General features: G+C 39.5%; 1 protein-coding gene across 1 annotated transcript in view; it reads right to left on the bottom strand.

Moving 5' to 3' along the window:
- Positions 1-21,108, bottom strand: part of SLC9A4 (solute carrier family 9 member A4) — a 31,194-nt gene extending 10,086 nt beyond the window's left edge. Inside the window, exons 1-8 of the mRNA XM_018908923.3 lie at positions 20,832-21,108; positions 18,253-18,716; positions 12,750-13,009; positions 9,488-9,705; positions 7,330-7,532; positions 6,242-6,328; positions 4,932-5,002; positions 2,541-2,702 (exon numbers count right to left, since the gene is read on the bottom strand). Of these exons, the coding sequence (XP_018764468.2) occupies positions 2,541-2,702; positions 4,932-5,002; positions 6,242-6,328; positions 7,330-7,532; positions 9,488-9,705; positions 12,750-13,009; positions 18,253-18,716; positions 20,832-21,099 (1,733 nt within the window). The 5' untranslated portion in view covers positions 21,100-21,108. The remainder of the gene's footprint in view (positions 1-2,540; positions 2,703-4,931; positions 5,003-6,241; positions 6,329-7,329; positions 7,533-9,487; positions 9,706-12,749; positions 13,010-18,252; positions 18,717-20,831) is intronic.
- Positions 21,109-23,244: the final 2,136 nt, after the last annotated feature.

The raw sequence follows: 23,244 nt of genomic DNA, 5'->3' as shown, positions 1-23,244 counted from the left end.
ATTCTTTTTGCACAATCCATGGGCAAATTTTCTCCCTCCACACTGAAAATACTTACTGTAAATTGGACACCCACTCCACCTGCAGGAATCACACCAGCATGAATGCAATTCTCTAATGCACAGCACTGGAGATCTGCTTTAGTTCATATAAAGTAAATCTCCTTGTGTGCATAAAGGGTGAAAAAACTGATCAGAAGTGTGAGCAAGAGTTTTCTCACTACTCTGGCACTGCTAATATTGATTTACACACCATACATTGGAATTTTATTTCAAATCTCCTCTTGTTCATGGCCAGAGTTTTGTATCTTCACTGAAGACAGGGACTTTGGGTACATGCTGAATCAATGAGAGCAATCAGACAATTTATAAATACATTTAGAAACCTTTTACACAGGTCCATTTAATTGCTGTGGGGAAAGACAGCTGTATTGGCTCAGACCAAAGATCCACCAACTAGCTCAATATCCTGTCTCCTGCAGTCCTCAACAGCAGACTCTTATCAATGAACAGAGGTGGGGAAACGTGTATTTTCCTAGAACACTCTCACATTAAGAAAGATCATAATGGTTTTGAGCCAGAGGCTGTTTTTCTGAAGTTGACACTTCATTTTTAAAAAGGCTTTCTCATCAGAGGATGATGCACAGCAAAATTCAATTATAGCCAGGGTAGAGATGGCAAAAATTAGTCCATCATATCAGCTGTTTATTAAAGAATATTTTTCAATCTAAATTCTCAGCTCAGGAGAAAATTTCTGAACCATGCTGGAACAATTTGTCTTATTTTCTCATTCCCTCAGGAAAAGAAGAGGGATGTGGTTTGATTGCCATGGATTGTCTATCAACCTTGCACATTTTCTCTTGGCTCAGAATGGTTAAGGGATTACAGCAGACAGAAAGGAGCCTGACATACATGCAGTCTTTTTGAATATCATCCATTCAGCAAAGAATAATTTGGAGAGAAAAGGGCTAGGTCTTACTGCATGCTGACATCAGTACAAGAAAGCAGATTGATCTTGACATGATTAAGCCAGAGTTTCAAGCAAGATTTTAATTTAACATCCAGTTGATATTTGAATTTTCTGTTATCGGGAGTGATCATCATTCAAAAAAGGTTAATATGCTGGACCCTACCTGGAGCTGCTGCAGAATGGAGAGTGGTTTAAGGATGCAACAGGAAAGAGCAGCAACAGTGGTCAGCAAGAACCCAGGAAAGAAATTTTGGAGGCAAGTGTCTGCAGCAGTACCTGTGCTCTGGACAGTGTGTTGCAAGGCAGGGATAAATACATGCATATCAATAACAGTATGCAGGATGAAAGATTTGTGCAACTTTTCTCCTAGAGGGTTGTTTCCTCAGTTCCCTCTGGAGATCCCATCTGTTTTTTCCCCTGGTCTGTCTGATGCTGAGTTACTGTTTGATAGAATCATAGAATGCCTTGCATCTGGTTCCAAACCCCCACAATGAGCAAGGGACATCCTCAGCTCTGTCAGGCTGCTCAGAGCCACATTACACCCGACTTTGAATGTTTCCTGGGATGAGGCATCTGCCACCTCCCAGAGCAACCTGTTCCAGAGTTTCACCACCCTCATCATAAAAAAATTCTTGTACCTAGTCTGAACCTACCTTCTCCTAGTCCTACTGCTACAAGTCCACTAAAACGTCTATCCTTATCTTTCTTGTAAGCCTTCTTTAAGTACTGAAAAGCTGCAAACAAGTGTTCCCAGAGCCTTCTCTGTCTCCTTGGAGAGGTGCTTAAGCCTTCTGATCATCTTTGTGGTACTCCTCTGGACCAGCTCTAACAGGTCCCTGTACTGAGGACCCCAGAGTTGGACTGAGCACTGTATGGTCTCACAAGGGCAGAGTAGCAGGGGAGAATCTCCTCCCCCAGCCTGCTGGCCATGCTACTTTTGATGCAGGAGGTGTTTATCTTTCTGGGCTGTGAGTGCACATTGACAGTTTATGTCCAGCATTTCCACCACAAGTATCCTCAAGTCATTCTTGGCAGGCTGCTCTCAGTGTTTAATTGCACAAATTTGTTTGTTTTGGAAATACCAAAATATGGCAAGGTGGTTTGAGGGATTGCAAACCGGACCAGCAAAAATTGCAAATGCTACAAAGAAATCTGCTCTCAGCAAAAATTCATGATTGGGACAATGGAGTCAGGACCTGTATGCTAAGCCATCCTGCAGGGATGGCAGGGACCTGGCAGGGATTAACAAAACCCACTGGCCAGGTAAATGATAAGTGCATCTGTCTTGAGCCACTACTGTGATTTAAAGCAACCAGAGTGGCTTCTATACGTGACTCATGATTCCTTTTCAGGACTGCCCATCATGGAAAAGAAACAGGAAATGTCTGTGATTTCAATTTTCACTCTGAGAAAAGGGCAATTATGATGAACACCAAATTGCACCTTCTCTTTTCATAACTGTCTTCTTTTTTCTTGCATTTCAATTAAGTCATGGAATACCTTAGGTACTTCCTCATTTTTGTTCCTGTCCTCCTGTCCCTACTCTGCAGAGGGTCAGGAGGCTGGTACTCACTGTAAAGAAGCAGTGGATGGTTTTGAAATTTTCATGCCACTCTCAGCCATCTCGATGGCCAATTTTATCTCCATCTTTTTGTACAATGACACAAGGCTGGATTTGGGCTGGTGTTCCCGAATTAAAATTTTCTTCAAGTACTTATTATCAAACTTCTTAAATCTGCAAAAGAGATACCAAAATCAAAGTGTAGAAAAGGAAGTATGTTTTCATTTCTGTACTACAAGCTGATCTTCATTCAAATGCATATATCTACAATTCAAAACTGAATACAAATTAGAGGCACCTGTGGACTCCTGAAGGCCTGGTGAGCAGAGACCTTTAGGGGGATATTTGGCATAGTCTACTGGTCCACAGAGATTGCAGAGCCCGCTAGACAAAAGAAAGAAACAAGCTGCAATCAGAGCAAAAAAGAGGGCTGCGTGTATGTTTGCATATTACACTGCCACATTTGTCAGAAAAGAATACGGCCAGTCTCCATGCTTTTGTACAAATGTTGCATTATAGAAGGACATAACAGCAGCAGCTGCTCTTACTGTAATCCTGGCCTATTCAGCCAGCCACCAATGAGGCTCTAAGTGGCCCAGCAGTTACAGTAGTTAGGGCCCATTACATTGCTGATAATTTTGAATCCTGACAATTAGAGCAGAGAAAATACATTTCTTTGTATTCTGAATAACAGAGAAATTGAAAGGACCCCAAAATACTATGTGCTTGCGAGCTGCAGATTGTAAAATATTGCTAATGTGTGGCATAATTTGAATGTGAATGTGTGTGGGTGCCTTGGAACAGGTACATGCTTTCAGGCAGACATTTAGCAGAACAACAGCAGATCTTCAGCAGAGCAACAGTTCTGTTTCTTTCAAAGGAACAGTTTACCACAGCCAGGTAAGGTAAGGTGCTCCACGATGCTGGGAACAGCACTACAGGGTTTGTATCTTTTTTTCCTTAGCAAAAGCCGTTTTTTATTCATTAATAACAGAGGAAGGTACACAAATATTTGCATGGGGATTACAGCTCTTTATGTTTTTCTGTGTAATAAAAAGCTTCCTGGATTTTCATTACTTAGGTAATTAATTCTGTACACAACTTTAAAGCTGCATACAAAAGTTTAGGGAATACTTTTTAATACAATCTTCTTATATTAAATGTCCTCAGACTCAGTGTGTTTTTTGAAGCTGTCCATGAACCAAAACACTATATTTATGACTAGTTCAGGGAAAGTTCTCTTTTCAGAGCTATCAGGGAGATATGGAACAAATGGATGGCATTTACTCAGAGATTTGTGTAAATGCAGCTATTTAAATGGATTTACTGCTCCAACAGAGATTTGTTCAGTTTGTTGACTGGACAGACAGTGGTGTGGTCCCAGCAGATGGATGTCCTAAAGCTATCTCTGTACTTAGAACCAAGAAGACATTTTAGATTCTGGGTATGTCCTAGTACATTATATCATTGCTTCCCACTGGGACAAGAATTGGATGCAAACCAGTCATCTTCTTCCCCCTCTGATTTCTGGTTTCCATAGGGAAGGACTTGCCACATGTCCCAGCAGACACCCTTGGCTGCATTACTGGAGTCCAATGCTGAAGGGTCAGACAGGATTCCAGCACAGAAGCCTAGGCATAACTAGGGATAACTTTTAGCCCATGGCATCACAATAAGATGTTTGGGGAAAGAAAAATCAGTCTTTTCCCTACTTGCCTTCACACACTGTGGTGGTGGCCAGCATGTCCACAGGACTCCCTTAAGGAAAAGGTAAAGGGAGCAGGAGATCTATCTCTTCTGGGCAGAGTTTGGAAGAGCTACAAAGCTTCCCAAAACCACCTCATCCTGCTTGTGGAAGGGACAATGCGGGTCCTGCATTTCTGAGTAAAGACTAGCTCTGCTCAGGCTACTGGCTGTTTAAATTCAAACACTCCCTTCAGCACTCTTATTTTAGATGTTTCTGAATGCAAAGACCTGTAAAGATAGGTGACTAATTATTACTACTACCAGCAAGGGATCCTTTTTGCTGTGGAGGCTCACAGCAAAAGCCAGCAAAGCACTGAGACCATGTATAGCTTATGTTCTAAATCCAGAGTTAAATAAGCATTTCCTGGGATCTCAGATTTATACCAAGGCTATGCACAGGCTGATATCTGCAGTGTGAGTTCCCATGCTATGTTTTTCTTTCTGAAGGCTTATCTTTTCTGCTTGTGCAGATCCAATTTAGCAGGCAATGTATGAGCATTGCACTCTCAAGAGTTAATGGTTACTCAGGAGTTCTGTGTCTAAAAAGAGATACAGCACATGACCCCAGCCTTTTGATTTCCTCTTCTATTTACCTACTATATTTTACCTGATAGATAGGTTATTTTATTATATTAGACTGCAATGAGACATACTTACTTATCTCTCAGCTGATAATGACTCCAGTGTCCACATATGTCTTCAATACCAGCCTTCAAGTGATCCATCAACTACAGAAAAAAACATGGAAACATTTTAAGTGGCCATTATGAAATGTTACCACAAATATGCACTAAGTGACATGATTTTGAGTTTTTTTTTTTTTTTTTTTTTAATTGGAGCATGTAAGTTAATTCTGAAAGCACTTACTTTTCTCTAAACTCAAGGCAAAGATGCCACTGTGGCAGCTTGGCTGCAGTGGCAGTGTTTCGATGGAGGCAAAAAATTGTTGGGTCCTTCTGGTCTATATTGAACCCAAAATATAAATTATTGGTTCTGTTTCCCCTCCAGGTTTCCCCTCCTCATGTGTGGCCTTCCTGGGAGAGGCAAAAGACCACGTAACAACACCTTCACCTTGACAGGTAAATTCTCTGAGGATTTTGCAGAATGACATACGACTGGGCACTGTTACCTTCTATTACTTTCAGTCTTTTTTTTTGCTTGTCCAGCACTATAGAGACAGAAAAAGGCCAATTCTTACAGACACATTGTCATAAGGGGTGGTTTAAAATGCAAGTTCTCTTCAAGGTTAAGTGTAAAGGTTCAGATAGTAAGAATAAAATTCACTTTAAATTCAAAATCAGTTCAGATGTTCTAATTTTGCTAATATCTCTTCAGCTTATATCTGTGTGTGTGTTTCATTTTAAGACTCAGTGTTTCTGTTGTTTTCAAATGTATTCCCTATTGTGAAATGAAAAAAACATACATAGGTTTTCTGTAATGTTAAATCAGATTGAACAACTTCCTGTTATTTTATGTAACAGTAATTTGGGAACTGAAGTAAATGTTTGAGAGGATAAAAGATCACTACTCAGAATAAATTGAATCTAAGTTTGCAGTTCAATGGTTCAACTCAGTTCAATAAATCTGGATTAAAGACTTTTAAGACTTCAGTGTCTGGATCTGGTCAAAGATGGCAACAAGTGTTTCTGACTAATCTAGCTAGGAAGGAAGACAAGTGCTTTGGCAAACATGACCTTTCTCTTTCTGTCCTCCCATGGTAAAAGTACCAATAAACAAGGGACCCAATACACCATGACACTTGTGGATGATAGTATAATATGATACTAAATATTAATATAAATGAGATGCAAGATCTTAGAAAATCATGCCTAAGTTACCTCCATACATTCTTAAAAGCATTGAGCATCCAAATGCACCAAATGCCAGGTTTCCAAGTGCCTCCCTCTTTCCAGCTCTTTTAGAATACCTGTTCCTTTCTTTTTGGGTTACTGATACAAAAAACTTACTCGCACATGAATTTCTTCATTGATAGATTCCTTTTTGTTCGTCTTTTTAACATCCAGATATCTGACCAATGGTCCAATTGTGATTCCCTGCATTTGGAATAATGAGTTGAATTGTTAATTATCTTTTCAGCAAAAGTGGAAAGAAAGCAAAAGGGGATAATTTTAATCAGTTAGGAAAGCTTGTCTTAGCACAGAAATGAACCATTATTTGTATGGAGAGCTACAGAAGAGAATTTAAAATCAAAACCTTTTTTAAAAGGGGGTCTTTTAAAGAGATTCTATTTATTGGCATATTCTAATAATGTAAAGTAACTGACTCATTGGCAATCATCTTCAAAAGAGGGTTCTTTTGAAAAAAATAATATCTTTGTGAGGTCTTGAAGTCTTAAAACCATTTACTTCAACATTTTCAGAATTAAATATTCCTACGCACCTTGCTTATCACAAGTGCATAGTGCTCCATTGGCACCCTAGAGGATCTGAGACCTTGGTATTGGAAAATGCAAAATATGGGATGCAGAGTTCTCTAGAAGTTTCAGTTCTTCCAGGTACAGCAGTAAGCAAGGTGGAATAACTCAAATATCTAAAGTAAACACCTATACTTACAAATGTGACTTATTCACTTTATTTTTTTAAATATTCTTTGACAAAGGATTTAAAAATATTTGTATTTGGTCTCCAAGACAGACAAAGATAAAAGTATAAAATTCAAAATCTGTCACAGAACAGACGTAATGTTTTCTGATCAGTTTGCAATACATCACTAATAAAGAATGAATCAGTACTGAAAAGTAAAGCTAAAAGACTTCTTAAATTGGAAGCACCATGAAATGCATGTGGAATGAACATAAATAATTTTCAATACCAAGTGCCCTCTCCCCTGAATATTTTAAAAGATATGTTTTCCATACAGAATTTTTGTATTACCTAAAACCTCTAAAAAAGTCTAATTACACAGTACATTGCTAAATCTGGCCCTAAAATGCAATAACTTGTCCTAGCCTAAGAGTGAATTCAATGCAATTTTCACTATGAAGCTTTCAGTCACCTCTAGTACATGAAAGTTGTCCATTAGGAAATATACATACTTGGATGAACACAGTGAAATATATAACCACAATGGTCGCAGTGATGAATAGGTTTTTCCTGGGGAAAAGATTCACTGGAAGCAAGAATGCAAGAGAAAAGCTGCTGGCTCCTCGGAGGCCGCTGTAAGAAATAATGAGTTGGTCTTTGAAGGTGAAGGGATATGTTCGGAACTTGTTACTGATGAAGAAGAGAGCAAACACACCTAGGAAGGGAAAAAAAACCCCACAGCTATTATTAATCAAGGAGGAAAAGAAAATATTAAATATTAAAAGCAAAACAATTGTTGTTTTGGGGAACTGTTGACAGGCACTTTTTTCTTTTTTGGTTTCTTGTAGCTTCTCCTTGACCAACTGCTAAATTTGGCTGGTGTGAAATATCTCCTATAAAATACTGCGGTTCCTAACAGCTTCAGGATTTAAATTCATTAACACAGTTTAGCAGAGAGATTAGGGGAAAATATTTACTTCCTATACTTATGTTGCATAGTTTCCTCCAAAGTGTTCTGGAGAAAAGAAAAACAATTGGATGAGAGTTTTCCCTGTGCCTTCCTTTGCAACATTTCCTGCTTTCTGCACAGTATCTGCCTAGAGTGTTTGAACAGTGCTTTACCAATAAGTCCTGTGGACAGGTTCACTGAAAGACAAAGAATAATAGCATTTTAAATTTTAATCCTTAGGCTTATTGTGACTCTAATTCTTTGTTTATTTCTCAAACTTCATTTTATTTTAATAAAATTTAAAATTAATAAGATAATCTGCACCTGTGTATGGACTGCAACTTGTCTTTATAGTGTAATTTTAGCAATTTGTTTGATTCACTTCTTCATCCTCCACAATATATATGCTATATTTTATGTGGAAACCATTAAATTACTGACATAAAAGCTGACAAATGCTGATAAGTGGTGTTATTTTACACAGCTGTCACTGATACACTCAGATTATTAGAGGTAAAGCTGGTAACAGCATCCTTTTATGTAGGTTGCTGGATATCACTTTATGCAAAACCTTTCTTGGCTACTTATAATTATGCTAGGCATCAGGTACTCAGAGTGAAACAGCCTATGTGAGGTATCAACCTAAGGCCACTTCTCTTTACTTTATTCAAGCTTCATAGAAAATGATATAATCATTTTAACACACAAATTTAGCAGAGAATGTTTTGTCCTTCCTCTGGAAAGCTCTAGCACTCCCCTTGGTGTCTGAGAGAAGGATGGACATGTGGCTGGAAAACAGCTTTTATACCAGGAGAGCAATTGTTTCTGTCTTAATTAGAAGGATATTTCAAAATGGAAAGCAAGCCTTTAAAATTTTAGAGACCACATTTGGTCCAGATATAGGAAGAAAATATGTAATTACTTCCTTTTTGCTACCACGTCCAGAACACCAACCAGCAGCCGTCTTATTCCTTCTCCCTTTTCAGCATTACTTTCAACCCATCGAAACTGTGTCTCACAATTTGTCTGACATTATCTATAAAATGCCCTGCCCATGCCAGAGGAATCTGTCCCACAGGTCAGGGAGTAGGATACCTTTGCAGGAATGGGACATACCATGTGCAAAAATTGAGTAATTTCATATGGGCACTACTTTTTAGCAGTTTAAAACTAGACTTGACTTGTGATTAGTAGCAGCGTAGTGCAGTCGGCCCACATGTGGTATAAGTCCCTGTTCAGGTATCTATCAGTGCTAATTTTCACTTTTCCTCTTTTCCTATGCCTCCAGCACTCCCAGCCCAGGACCTGTAGTGTTATAGCACTGGAAGTGTGATGATATACATTACCTAATTAATAAGTTAATGACAGTGTGTTGTGAAATCATTATGAGGCCCACTTACCCAAGGGACATATAGTAAATTAAGATATAAATATCTCTATAAGCATAATCATGACAATATTTTAATTTTGCTTTAAAAAAAAAATCCATTTTCACCCATATGTAAAGTCTGTACTTGGAGACTGGCATACAGATTTGTGTGAGGCTTTTTCCCCCTTTTTCTCTGTGTGTAGATTTGTGAAATTTGCTTGTCACTAATATAAACTAGTAAATTTGTTGTTAAACCAGTTGTGCCAGTCCCCACAGACTTTTCTAACAAAATTTTGTGCCAAAGATTTTTTCTCATAGATGAAGAGAAGGTTGTCTGCAGAAGTTTACTTACTCAGTGTCCGCCAAATGAGGCAGAAGAACAGAGTGAAGCAAATGAAGGCCCAGTTCCATTCATGGTTTTTCCCCACTGTGGACACTCCCATGAACACAAAAATCAGGGTCTCACTGATGCTGCTTAGCATCTTCATGAAATATTTTATTGTGGTATAAGAATTCTGGGAAACATTCTCCTCCACGTATTTTTTCATTGTCACTGCACATGCTGTCATCCTGTATCAAGCAAAACACAAGAAATCAGCCACGACCTGTTCTTCTTTTCAGTTCAGGACAACATCAGCCATCATTACCTGTACTCTCCACCACCAGGTTCTGACCTTCATCAAAACAAGCATTTTATTTCTTCAGTAACATCGGCTATTTCATTAGATAAAAAAGGATCTTCATTCAGATTTACAAATCTGTTTTACTTATAGGATAAAGGAAGCAAACTAGTCAGTCTTTCTGACAAGGAAGGGAGGGTATCACATTCCAGCTCAAAGTCCATTTTATCCTGAATGCCTAGCATGGAGCCACCAAGCACCAAATGTTTGTCTCAAACAACAGGCAGGTCAGTTTTGTGCCAGCCTGCAGGGGGATCAGTTAGAGAGACATAACCTGCCTCTTGGTGACATTCTCCCTTGAGGTGGCATGCAGATCATGATAGCCCCATGCCAGGGCCGAAGCTGCCATGGCTCCCTGGCAGCTGGCTGGCAGATCAGCAGTGCCAGGGCAAGCTTCAGGGCTCTCCAACCACAGCAGCCTATTGTGGCACAGCAGGAGAAAATTCAATTATCCTACAGAGGTGTCCTCCTCCCTCTAGTTACTTAGGGTGTGTGGAATGTGCCTAAGGAAGCAAGGAGATGTTTTCTGCTTCTTCTGATGCTTGTGTCAGAGGCATCAGCAGCCACCCAGCACAGACTGGGTGACAATCACATGGAGCAGCAGACTTTGATCAGCCCTACTGAAGGGGATTTCCTTTTCCCCTTTGCATTTTCTGTAGGTAACACACAGATTGAGTGCTATGCTAGTAACATATTCCATCACCTATCTAGTTTCTACTGATATGATTTTAGTCTCTGGGGGCCTCTTGTAATGATATTTTTCCAAACTTGTGAATTCAGAGAATGATGACTGTTCATTAGATAACCTTCCTCTAGTTTCAGTTCATTTAATTTCCACTGAAGAAATCTCAAGGGTATCCTGGTGGAGCTGAGTCATTTAACATGTCCAAGGACACTCCAAGACAAGGCCATTAGGCATTAATGATTAATACTGTTGACTTTCAGATACACATACATAATAGACTTTCATGATCCAAGTGAAAAATGAATGAATCCTCAATAATTCAGAAAGGTGGCAATGTTTCCATCTCTAAAACAAGCAATAATTTCCTTAATGAAGCAGTAAGAATAATAAATTCAAATTATATTACCATTCCTAAATTGCTAATAATTTCAGAACTCTAATGAAAATAAGAAGTGAAAGAAATAAAGAGCTATGTAGTCTTGTGCAAGGAGTAGGTGGGGAAGCAGTATTTTGGGCAATGCAGGTAGGAAGGGGTCCATATGGTTTTACTGTTCACTGCACAGTACATCTAATCCTGCTCAACTAAAGATGCCAGTCACCTCAATCTGAGAATATGTGTTGGGTATACAAAACATAGCACAAGACTCATATTCTTTGTCTAATTGCTCAAGATAATCAATATCCAGTTGAACTACTAATTTCATATGTTTAAATATTCAAATACTGCTTCCCAGGACCATCCTGCAAAGGTTATTTTTATAAAGGCAATTCTGGTGTGAAGCTGAATAACCCAGGGTTCTTCACCTGCAGAAGAGCAATTTCAGGAGCACCTTATTTCAGTCTTTTGACATTTAAAAGAGGCCTATAAGAAAGACAGGGACAAACTTTTTAGTTCCACCTATTGCAATATGACTGGGGATAATAGTTTTAGACTAAAAGATTTAGGTAGATTTAGACTAGATGTAAGGAAAAACTATTTTACAACGAGAGTGGTGAAGCACTGGAAGAGGTTGCTCAGAATGGTGGCAGATATCCCACCTGTGAAAACATTAAAGGTCAGTTTGGATGGGGCTCTGAGCAACCTGATCTAGCTGAAGATATCCCTGCTCATTGCCAGGGCATTGGACTAGATGGCCTTTAAATGTCCCTTCCAACCCAAACCATTCTGTGATTCTGTGAAATCAGAGCTTCACAAGTTGAGTTCAGTAAATGCACCTGTCTGGATATCAGCAGCCATATGTTTGCATTTGTTAAGTTAAACTGGTTTGTTCTCTATAAAGGGAAGCACTTTGTGCAACACGAGGTCATCCAAGGCCCATCATGAAATCTCAGAGTCAGCAGAGGCCACACAAAGCTGCTGCTACCCACCAGCTGTGCACTGATCCCAGCAGCCAGCAGCACCAGCTGGAGCATTTGGCAACAGGAGGTCTCCATCTCTTTATGCTTCACCCTGCAGGTGCCCTGTTTTGGGTGGTATCCTTGCAAGTCACTTGCCAGCAGCTTTCTCCTTAAGTCTTTCACTTCTATCCCTGTTTCTCTTCCAGCTCCTTTCCAGCTGCCATCCTCTTTCCTTCCCACAATTCTCACCATTCCTGCATTTATTCCAATCAAGAGCCTAACAGCTTTCTCTCTGCAGCAGGCACCCACACCATCACATACTTTGAGGAACATGTCCCCGGCATTACAGCAGTATCAAGCAATCCTGACCACAAAAATAGAAGATTGCCAGTATTCATATACATGACGATAAGTGTGCATGTGTAGGTGATGTTATCTTTCACCTGGTTTTCCCCCAGTTTCAGTCCCAGTGATGCTGTTCAAATGTAATATAATTCCAGTGAATTGTGTTAGGGAAAGAACTCAGATGGGCTTTCTTATATTTTCCATACCCACCACTTTATGTCTCTCTTAGAATCTGATGGTGAAGCTGCTTAGAAATAAATACAGATAAACTGATGTATTATCAAATCATTCTCTTCTGCTGATCTTATCAGAGATAGCAGACAGATGTTGGCAGCACAGACCACTTTGCCCACAACTTTCCAACACCCCTCAGTAGAATATCTGTGCCTACACTGGCCGTGGGTTTGCTTTTCCTAGTCACCACTGCATTTTACAGATCTCTAAGAAGCTGCGCACCGCCTAAGCCAGAGACTGGATGCCTGTGTTGCACCAACCTTGAGCAAACCACCACGAAACAAGGCCAGCTCCTCAAAGAGATCATCCAAAAAGCCGTAAGGAATACTCACGCCAGAATGCCAGAGATGTAAAGGGTTTCAGCAGACAAGTATGAGAGGTAGCCGAACATGAAGACCAGCAGGGGCTCGATTGAAGAGACGTTGCGGGTGAAACGAGTCATGAGAGCTGAGACAAATCCAAACACGATGCCAAACAAGACTCCGCCCAGCCCCACCACGAAGAAGCGCGCAAAGCCGGCAAAGACATCGATGGATTCAATTTCTTCATACCTGTGCATCTGGGTGAAGGCGATGAAGATGTTGTATAAAACCTACATGTGAAAATAACAGGACAGAGTTAGGCATCTTTCTGAACCTGGCACCTGTTTCATAGGTGAAGCAATGTGTGCGTGTTTAGTGTCTGTGTGTGCCAGAAGTTGCTTTAGACAGATCAGCGAAGTAACAACTGAAATTTCAGATGGTTCTTAAATCTCAGAAATAAGAGCCCATTAAGTGTCCTGAAAAAGAGAAAAAAAACCAAAAAAGAAAGGTAAGTGGCTGTGCAATAGTAGTAAATTACTGAGGGACCACATGCCATTGAATAAAAAAAAATAACTCACTTGTTTTTGGTTTGTTTGACAGTTAATTTAATTTTTGGTCTTTGTAGAAGAGGTTAAAAGCTCAGCTGGGTGCCTTAAAAACCCCAGGATTTACCCTCCATGTTCTCCTTCTGACTCAGGTTGGGGCAGTACAGGGACTAAGAGTCACATATTTTATTTAAATCCCATTTAGTTTGTCTATTGGATCAGACAGTGCACTTGACGAACTTCATCAGATGGACATGGGAATATTACATGTTTTCCAACAGCACTTGACCCATAAAAATCATGAAACATCAGTGGGAATTGGACTGGGAAAGAAAGATGGTAGCCTCAGTTTCATACTGTCTCTAGTGAGGTAAAAAAAGCCTCTCTGTCGTCATGTATTTGGAGCTTGAGTTTTAACCACCTCCCCAGATAACCACCTCCAAGTATGAACCAAATGCTGTGACACTCTAAATGTTCTAAAGACCCTGCAGATATACACAGTTTGACTACAAAGCTTGAAATTGCAAAAATTAAAAAAAAATAACAGATTAGAAGAAAGATTCAATTTAATGCAAATTATAATTTTATATAATATATTATATAATTTGGTCTGTAAAGATAATATCTTAGAGAAGAAAACTTTACCAGACTTCTATTACCAATAATTTCTATTCTTCAGAAAATGTTAATGAAAAATTTTCAGCATATTCCACTTTCATTTTGTCTTTTAGAAACTAATAGAAAATTTCCAGAGTGGTGTAGTAATAAAAAGGCCTTAGAGGTTGCTGACAATCAGTTAATATTAAGTCCTGTCAGATCTGTTTACAGTGAGCGTGTAACACATAAAAGTCACCTTTCAGTTTTGAAGAGAATTTGGGAAATAACTGGATACCAGCTTTCCAAAGCTGTTGCACTAAAGCATTAGTTCAAAAACAATAAATAGACCAAATTCATTTGCATTTTATGGGTTTCTTTGGTCTTTCTTCTTCATCTAGTTAATTCCAGTAGGTTATTAAGAAGACTAAAGCAGGTATTTGCAGGTAGAAGAGTCAAGCTCATTAGGATAATAATTACTGCTCAGCTACTATCCAATCTTAAATTGCTGCTGGGAACATATAACCTTGAGCTGCCACACAGTCTGTTCTCCAGGAGGCTTACTGCTAATCGTTCTGGGAGACAGACAAAGCCTAACAAAATATTTCTTTTAAGAAAATACCCAGAACTTCTTTTTCCTAATGCCAGTGTATGAAATTTGTGACTTCAGCCGCAGATAAGGAAAAGAGGGTTCATGTTTTCACAGTAAGCAAACCTCACCCTATCTACCCTACAGCTTTTCATTTCAGAGCCTGTTTTCTCTCTGTTTCCCTTTCTTGTAGACTTTGACCTCTTCCTAAGACTTGTGATTCTTTATAAATGATACCACAGCATGATTCTATAATGAGTTATGAAGAAAGATTCTCAGCAAATGACTTAATTTTTTTTTCACTTTCTAGCTTGTAAGTACCCATATGATTTAATTGCTTTGGCATAAAAATGAAAGTTATGGAAATATGATATCATTTCTATATTTTTTTTGTAATATTCTTTGTGGGAGTAAACTGGTTCTGTACCAGAACCTGCACTGTGTCATATAAGTAAGGCTCAGCTAAGTTACATTGCAGTGTTTATGCCAGGAAATGGATTACTAGAATTCTTTATATGTTAGGAAAGCCTGAATCAGATTAGGAGGCTTTTGTTCACACAAAAAGAAGAGAAGGATTGATAGTGGTCTCATGTAGCAACTCTGAGAACATCATGATCTGGTTTACCTGGGGAGGATTTTGTACCACTGGGCAGCACTCAGAACCACAGAGAGGAACAGAGAGCATGACACAGGGGACTCCCCAGGGACTGCTCCATGCTCCAAGTGTCTGTGTACAATTACTGCACACACAATCCACACCAGAAGCATTGGAAGAAGAGATTTTCAAGTGACTGCCTTAACCACCAACACAGGCTGTCTTGATAATTCTTTCTTACCACCCTGCTAATTCTTTCTGACTACTGTAGTTGGTTTTACTCTAATGGCAGTGGAACAACTTTTACAGCAAGAGAAGAGAATATCTCTATCCTCCTATCTAGCATCTCAACTAGTGATCAAGGTCTTTCTCAGTGACATCAGAGGCAATTTCAAATCTCCTCAAATAAAAATTAGTAATTTTACTTAGGTCTTCAACATGTATTAGATTTAACTGTTCTGCTGCTTACAAAGAAAAGGGGGTTCCATTAGAGAATATAGCCAGTGCCACTCATTTTGAGCACAGCATGACACATAGGTGTTCTCAGTATTTCTAAAATCAAGCCTCAGAGATGAAGCAGTCAGGGAATATTCCATTTCCTGATTCATACCAGTGGCTCAGCTCCTGTTTAGAAACAAAATTGTCTGTGTATATGTGGGAGCAGAGCTTCAGATAGCTGAAACACTTCGCAGCAAAATCAGAGTATTCCAGCTGAGCTCAGTCTTGAATAAGATCTGCACTGGATTTACAATACTCTTTTTGAACAGGGCTTTGAAATTCCACTAATGTATGATGTATCCTAGGTCCAGCCCTGATGCTGTCTGAACTATTTTAATGCTAACAGCCCACTCAGAAATAACTGGGGAAAGAAGTAATTAACAGGACTTGGAACTTTCTTTTTTCCATCCACAGACATGCCCTTACTAAGGAAAAAAAGAAAAGATACCAATGGGTAAAATGAGTAAATCATCCACTTTTCTCCCACCACCTTAAAGTCTTAACTTCTAGATTATAATTTTAATTCTACAGTCTGTTATTTTGTAATATTTTTTATATGCCAGTATTGAACTAAATGTATACTATATTGAACTGAATATAGGAGACAGAGCTATTGTTGCCCCAAACGTATTACACAAGTTGAACAAAACTCATACCAGTTTTTCCTGCTGGTGAAAAAAACGTTCAAGCTGATAAGCAGGCTGGAGAGTACCAGGGGATATTTGTATTTAAACAATAAAAATATGTATGCTTAATATATCTTGGTGATATTATCTTTTCTAAACACTTAGAGTTAACACAAATAAAACTGTTGAGAGAGAAAAAGAGGAAAAGGTAAGAGAAGACACCTGAGAAAAGTAGTTTTCAAGTCTTGGAAAAAAGTAAATGGGATATCAGAGAGGAGATAGTCACCTGCTGGACTCCATTCAAGTGACAAATACTTCAGTCTTCTTGAGCAAGAAGCCAGGTAGAGATTTTGAAAGCTCAGATGCCCAGAAAGGGGTGAATGGTGGTTGATGCAGAGGTGCAGTAGCAGGAGCTGACAAAGTGATGGCAACACAGCTGCTCTGAGATGAGCCCCAAAGATGAGAGTGGGGGGCAATGGGAACTCTCGGTGGTGCACCCAACATACAGCCCTTTCTCTTGTGTACTAACACACCCAGGGCTGCTGAGGAGTGCCTAAATCCACTGCTTTAACAGGCTTTCTGTCACTGCACACTTGTACTGTAACAGGATCCCGACTGGAAGCTCAGGTAAATACCATCAGGAGTTAGACACATGATAAACAGCTGGGAGAAAAGCAAAGGCAAGGTAGTGAGCCCATCAATAAAAGCATGAAACAAGATCTTCCAGTGTGTAAAAGAGGTATTACATTTTGGAGGTCAGTATTTGAAGGAACCAAAAAGACAAGTGCAGGAGATGGACTCATGGGGATTTTTCTGTTACAACTACAGCACCCAAGTATTTTGAATATAAATGAAATAACACTTGCCCCCGAGTTCTAAATCAGCCCCATATCTCTGATCATCAAGAGGAAGGATTTATGATCCTTAGGCTGTGCCTGCAAGAAATTACTTTGTTCCTTTTTCTTTCCTCAGTACTGGAAAACTGCACTTCCCCCAGGAAGCCTTTCAGGAGTGAACTCTGTACAGGTTTTACAAGTCTGAGTCGGGCTGTACGTGTATAGCAGTATCTGAATAGTTTTTATGTGTTTTAGATTCCTGTGATTTAAATTCTGTAAAGATCTTATCTAGTGAAACTCCTTAACTTGCTGTTAACTTGTACCATGTGAGCAGTCCTGTTGGTTTCTGAGCAAAAAACTTCCTGTTTGAAATTTCTTCCTTGAAAAACATGAATTTTAAATGCTCTTGTCACTTCTGCTTACAGCTAGAATTTCAGGTTGCTCCAATTTTAGCAGAACTAATGAGATAAGGGGGAAAATATTAGCAAAAGGAGCTTTGTAAAAACACTCTTCTCCTATTAAAAACAAAAAAATCCACAACAACAAAGAAGAGCAACAATAAAAACACAGCCAACCAAACAAATCTCTCTTATTCAGGAAACATTGTTTCTGGATATTTATGACAAGACAGCCAAAAAATTTAAACATTTGTCAGATGTCAATGTTTTTTACTGATAGAAACAGAGTTATGCAAAGTTCTTCGTGGCATTTGGAATTCCTGTCTAAGGTCTCTGGTGAAATTTCTGGAAGGGGCTAGAGGACAGAGTGTTGTCTCCAAAGCTTATCCACATCTGGTTTGCCTTTTTTTTTTTTTTTTTTCCCCCAGAGGACCCTCTCAGGTATATGACAAAGCAGGGTCACCTGTATTTCTACCCTTGCTGCCTCCAGTCTTTGGGCAGTACAATTTTCTGTTTATTTGCTTGCACAATGTCAAGAACATTCCAAGGTCCTACACTGATCTGACCAGAAAAATCAGCTGTAGCTTATCCATTCACTTCAGTGAATGCAAGAGAACATCTCACGTGTTTGTGGGTGTTTCCCTCTTCCAGCAGCTCTAAAATACATGCTTTGGAAAGACGTAATCTAAGATGTAATTTTTGCATGCATTAAAATCCCTTGTGTGGAATTGAGTGGAGTATTCGTAAAATAAATAATGTATTAGGATCTCCTGTGTTCTTGTCCTGTGCCCAGTAACCCTACAAGCCAAAAGGGTCCAAAGAGGGGAAGACAAGGAGCAGAAACAAACTCACCACAGTTATGCCATCATTTAGGAGCGACTCTCCAAAGATCATCATGTAAAGCTGCTCATTAACGGAGGCTTCTTCAAAAACTACCAGAGCTGCCACGGGGTCCACTGCTGAAATCATGCTGCCAAAGAGCAAGTTCTGCAGCAGGCTCAGGTCACTCAGGCCAAAGGCTTCGATCTGGCAGACTCCATAGAGGGAGAGGCCAATCCCAAACGAGCTCAGCAGAGATCCCAGAACAGACCACCAGAGAATGGATCCAAAGTTCTCAAAAAATGGTCGAGTTGGCATGAAATAACCCTCCTCCAGAATAATGGGTGGGAGGAGATACAAGAAGTAAATACTACTGTTCATCACTGGTGGAGACTTGTGATGGGAAGCAAAGATGATTGCTCCTACCAGTGCTCCAATGGCAATCAGGATGCAGCTTTCAGGCATAAGTCTTGGCAATCGGTGAAAGATGTGGAAACCTTGAATAAAACATTAGGGCATTGTTCAAGTTTAAATTAACCTCATGTCAGACAATTGTCATGCCTGTGTTTGGACACAGCCAGCTTTTGCTCTAAGGATTATGAAGGTAAAAGCAGGCAGTACTGTGCCCTTCAAAACTAAACATTCCCACACTTGTATCACTAAAGCAGGGCAAAAGTTTGACCATTATTTTTTCTCTTCCTGCTGCCCAGCTCCTGATGGCTGAGTAAGCCGGTCTGAATTTAAGCTCCAGTTCTGGGAAAGCAGGAACTTTTTTGAAATGATCCTCCACAATTTGGAGGAAAGGAAATATTCTTCAAGAATCCTTACTGCTCACCTGCTACTGGCTTATCTAGTCACTATACAAGGAACTATGTGATCATAATGTGAATGGGATGTGCCTGTACTAAAAATGTCAGGATTTTTTTTAAATTTACAAGTATGAGATTGAGGCAGACTAAGAAATCTTTAAATCTAAGCTCTAGAAGGTTCTGCCATGACTATTTCTGTGACCCTTGAACTATCAGTCTTCAAAAGCAAAGGAACATAATATTTGTTAAAGTTTCAATAATTTTTTTAGGACACAACTTTTTTTTACCAAGAGGTATGTTTATATCATAACTCTTCTCATCTACTTTTTAATTTAAAAATAATTTTTAAGTCCTCTTCCAATCTTACAGATAAGGGGATTGTTTTGCCTTTCAAGATCTTGGAACTGTTTCCCACCCTTACATCTTGAAATCCAGAAAGAAGACAATACCTGAACAAAACACTGAAAACTAACAGTTTGGAAATCTTCTTCCCTGGGTAACCAGATAATTCAGACTAACTCTTTCTTCCAAATATATTTAAAGTTACCAGCTCCACACTTTTCATCAAAAATAATGTTATTTGAAAACTCCCAGTAAAAGTAACAGGTCCACCTGGGAGGCATCACACAGTTCTTCTAAAGTATCTATTTCATGTTCAAAACAAGAATATTGTGTAGATGTGCCATATGTCAATTCCTGTGCTTTTATGGATGATAAATAAAGACTTTGGTCAATATTTTTAATATCAACACACTCTGCTGATGCCATAACAAGTTTTATTTGTGAAAATTTTGATTGTTATGTTACCAGTGAAGAATTAGATTGAGAGCATCAGCTGTAATGAAACTCACAAATCATGGATGGTGGTAATGATTTTTGTCAACTGGGTAACTATGACAGGAAAAATGTTTCTCTTCAAGCCACCTCCACAAAAACATCAGTCTCACCTACCAGCTTGTTCTAAGGAAGGGTTTGAAAATGTCACAAAAAGTTCAAAAGAAAAGGGATATTTGATGTGTGCAACTCTTCACATCATTACCATCTTCTTCATTTATTTGATATTGCTGCATTAATTCTAAATGGTCAAAATAAATTCAGCCCAGCCATGAAAATGTGTAAGACATGATGAGCCTTTTTTTACAATATTAATTACAGTTCCTACTGGGATTACTGCTCCCTGAGCTGCCTTTCCCCTTTCAGATACCCACATGGAGCTCTAATAGAAGCTAGATGCATTGCTATGTATTCAAAAGGTTCTTAGCCTACATCTCTGCTGATCCACACCCTCAGAGACTCTCATTCTCTCTCCCCAGCATTACTTTTCACACCAACTTCAAGGAGCAAATAGGTAAAAAAAAGACTCAGAGGGAAATGTTTCCTTTTATTCATTCAAAGGAAGAATGCTTTACACTTTTTCTCCCCAAAATTCAGTACACTTGAAGTCTCAGTCGGGTGTAACTGATTTCCACAGCTGTGTCAGGTTGCAAATTCAGGTATCTTGTGATCTATAAGGACTAGGAAAATGAATGGACAGCACTGTGTCAGGGAGCTCTGGTGCTATTTGCTACTCACAGCCCAAGAGACCTGAAGATTAGAGGTAATATGTTAACTTAAGTAAGATGGAATCATTCTAAGGTGGAATTTTGGCACTGCTGTGGTAGTGAACACACCTGTTCTTTTGAGGACAGACATTGTAAAATCAATCCCAGCTACAAAATGAATGAAAGTTACTTGGTTATATTGTGGATTTTTTTTTAACTTCTTTCCAAGTTAGGAGGACCCAAGATCCCATTTTCTACTTACCTATTTTTGCAAAAGAGGCAAGGAGGATCCAAAGGGTAACTTCGTAGGGAATTTGCACATAGTCATAGTCCAGTGTGAAAACATGCAGCCTCACGTCTTCAGAAGAGTCAACAGCACCACTGGATTCATGTTCATAGTGAAGCAAGGACCTCTTGGCCAGGCTGGGCTCACCCCCATGAGCAGCAGCAGCAGAAGAGGATACCACGCTCAAGAGCAGCAGCAGCAGCACGTTGGAAAGCTTTGCATGTGCAAGCATGGCAGAGCCCATGTCTGGGGCTGTGATTTAGCATATAGTGGGTTCATGAAGGTGTGCACAGTCACTTCTGGTGATTCACACTGCCCACAGCCACTTCTTCCTCAGGGCTCTTTCATTTGCCTGTTAGAGGTCATTTTATAGTCCTTATGTGCCTGTCCCATTCCTTGTTCTGCAGACTGACCCGGAGTTTGTGTGAAGATACCGGTTGTGCAGGTTCCACTGACCCAGAAAAACCTTGGCCTCAGCATTACCCTGTTGAGGAATAAAAGGACTTTTCCAACTACATAATTTATGCAGCCTCTCTGATTTTTCCACTGTCACATTAAAAAAAAAAAAAAAAAAAAAAAAAAAAAAGCCAACAAATCAAGCAAAAAAATCTATCAATGCTCACCCTTCAGGCAGCAACACAGCACGAGGGAATTGCATCGGCTGGGAGAGGTGGTGGCAGCCTGGGCGGGCAGGAGAGCCAGCTTCGTGCCTTCCTCTCTTGCCCTCGCTCCCCATCTGCCTCCCCAGCGCCAGTGGCACCCCGGGCACCACACTTGGCGCGACTCCCTGGTCCTGTCACACCTGGTAACAAAACTACTCAGCGTGTAAATAAAGGGACCGTGCAGGGCTCACGGGAGGGACATCTGGTGGGGGACCGCGCAAATTACAGCCTCGCTTGGAAAGGGGCTCCCTCCCTTAAACACTGCATGTAATCAGCAGGTAATATCAACATAAAGAGGAAGGGATGAGCCACACCACCTGCCTGAAATTGGATCTTGGGTTGTCTTGTATTTGGCATTTGTTTTACTCATACCAGTAAGGCACCTACTGGGCAAATACATTATCCCCCTCCCACTGCTCTTACGGATCATTATTTTGAAATGCCAACGTATTTTCTCCTCCACAAAAACTACCATGTTTAGTGCAAGGATAACAGGGTGTGCAAACAGTACTGTTAATTAAAAGCTTCTAAAACCTGTATTACTTATCTTAGAACTGAGTGCATTTAATTTACTGACAAATCATTCAAATTATTCAATGATTTGAGTGTGTTAGAAGGCAACGCAGATAGGGCAGATGATGAGAACAGATGTGATACCCCAAAACAAGTAGTTCTGAGGACCCTGAAACCACACTGCATGTGCTTGGGAGGGGATTCTTTCAAAGCAATTGGCCTCACTATTCTCTCCCTTCATGGGTAGAGAATATCTTCCACTTGACTTTCTGTGGAAGGGATCCAGTGTGTGCAACTGTGACGGTCTGTAATGCAAAGCAAAAGGTGATGGGGTGACAAGTGGGAAATTTGCATCAAAATTATAATTACCTGAACCAAATCTCCAGTACAGGTGGAACTTCAATGTCAAAATTCTCTGTGGTACAGTGTTAGAACCCTAGTTACTGAGAATTTTAGACTTTCTGTGCTGACAGGCACTGACCCCCACAAGAACACTATATTTAATCTGAAGCTGTAAAGAAAGTGTCCAAAATTAAATGATAGCACTAAAATTATAAGTGTGTAATTTGAAAAGAAGTGTGTAATATCACATAATAGAAAACTTAGAGTTTAAAATTTTATAATATAGTAATATATATAAAACAAAATAAAAGTTTCAGAGCAGAAACTAATCCTTCTTCTTCATCTTCTTTTTCATGGGTTTGGGTGGTATTGTGTAATTAAATGAAAAAGTCCACATATGAGCCACGAGTAGTTAGTTATTAAGTTAAAAGGAAAAATAATTTAAGTGTTATTTCTTAATTAGACAATTTAACCTTAAAAAACCTTGTAATGTGAGAGATATGGCTCCATTTCTTAGTTTGTTCAAGTACTGTGAAACTCACAGTTTATGAGACTGTAATATAAATAAAAACTAGTAAACATCTGAATCCAAACAAAAAGTACCATGTTACACATTTAATCCCGACCCTAACAAAAAAGAAGTCAAAACTCCACAGTACAGTCAGTGATGCCCTTTGATGTTCTACTTCTACATGAAGCAGTATTTTCTCTCAGCCTTGCAGCACCATCAGTCCTCCCTCGAAAACTTTGAACCCAATATAGCATTAGTTAAATAATGCTCAGAAAAAAAGTGTTCTTTTTTCCAGTATACTGATCCTGTTGACAGCAGTATTTCTTAGAATGCCTTTCCATCAGAGAATCTGACAGATGAG

The sequence above is a fragment of the Serinus canaria genome, chromosome 1 (genome assembly GCF_022539315.1).
Source record: "Serinus canaria isolate serCan28SL12 chromosome 1, serCan2020, whole genome shotgun sequence".
NCBI lineage: Eukaryota > Metazoa > Chordata > Aves > Passeriformes > Fringillidae > Serinus > Serinus canaria.
Note: the sequence above shows the minus strand (reverse complement) of the source record. Positions and strands in the feature narration are given on the sequence as shown.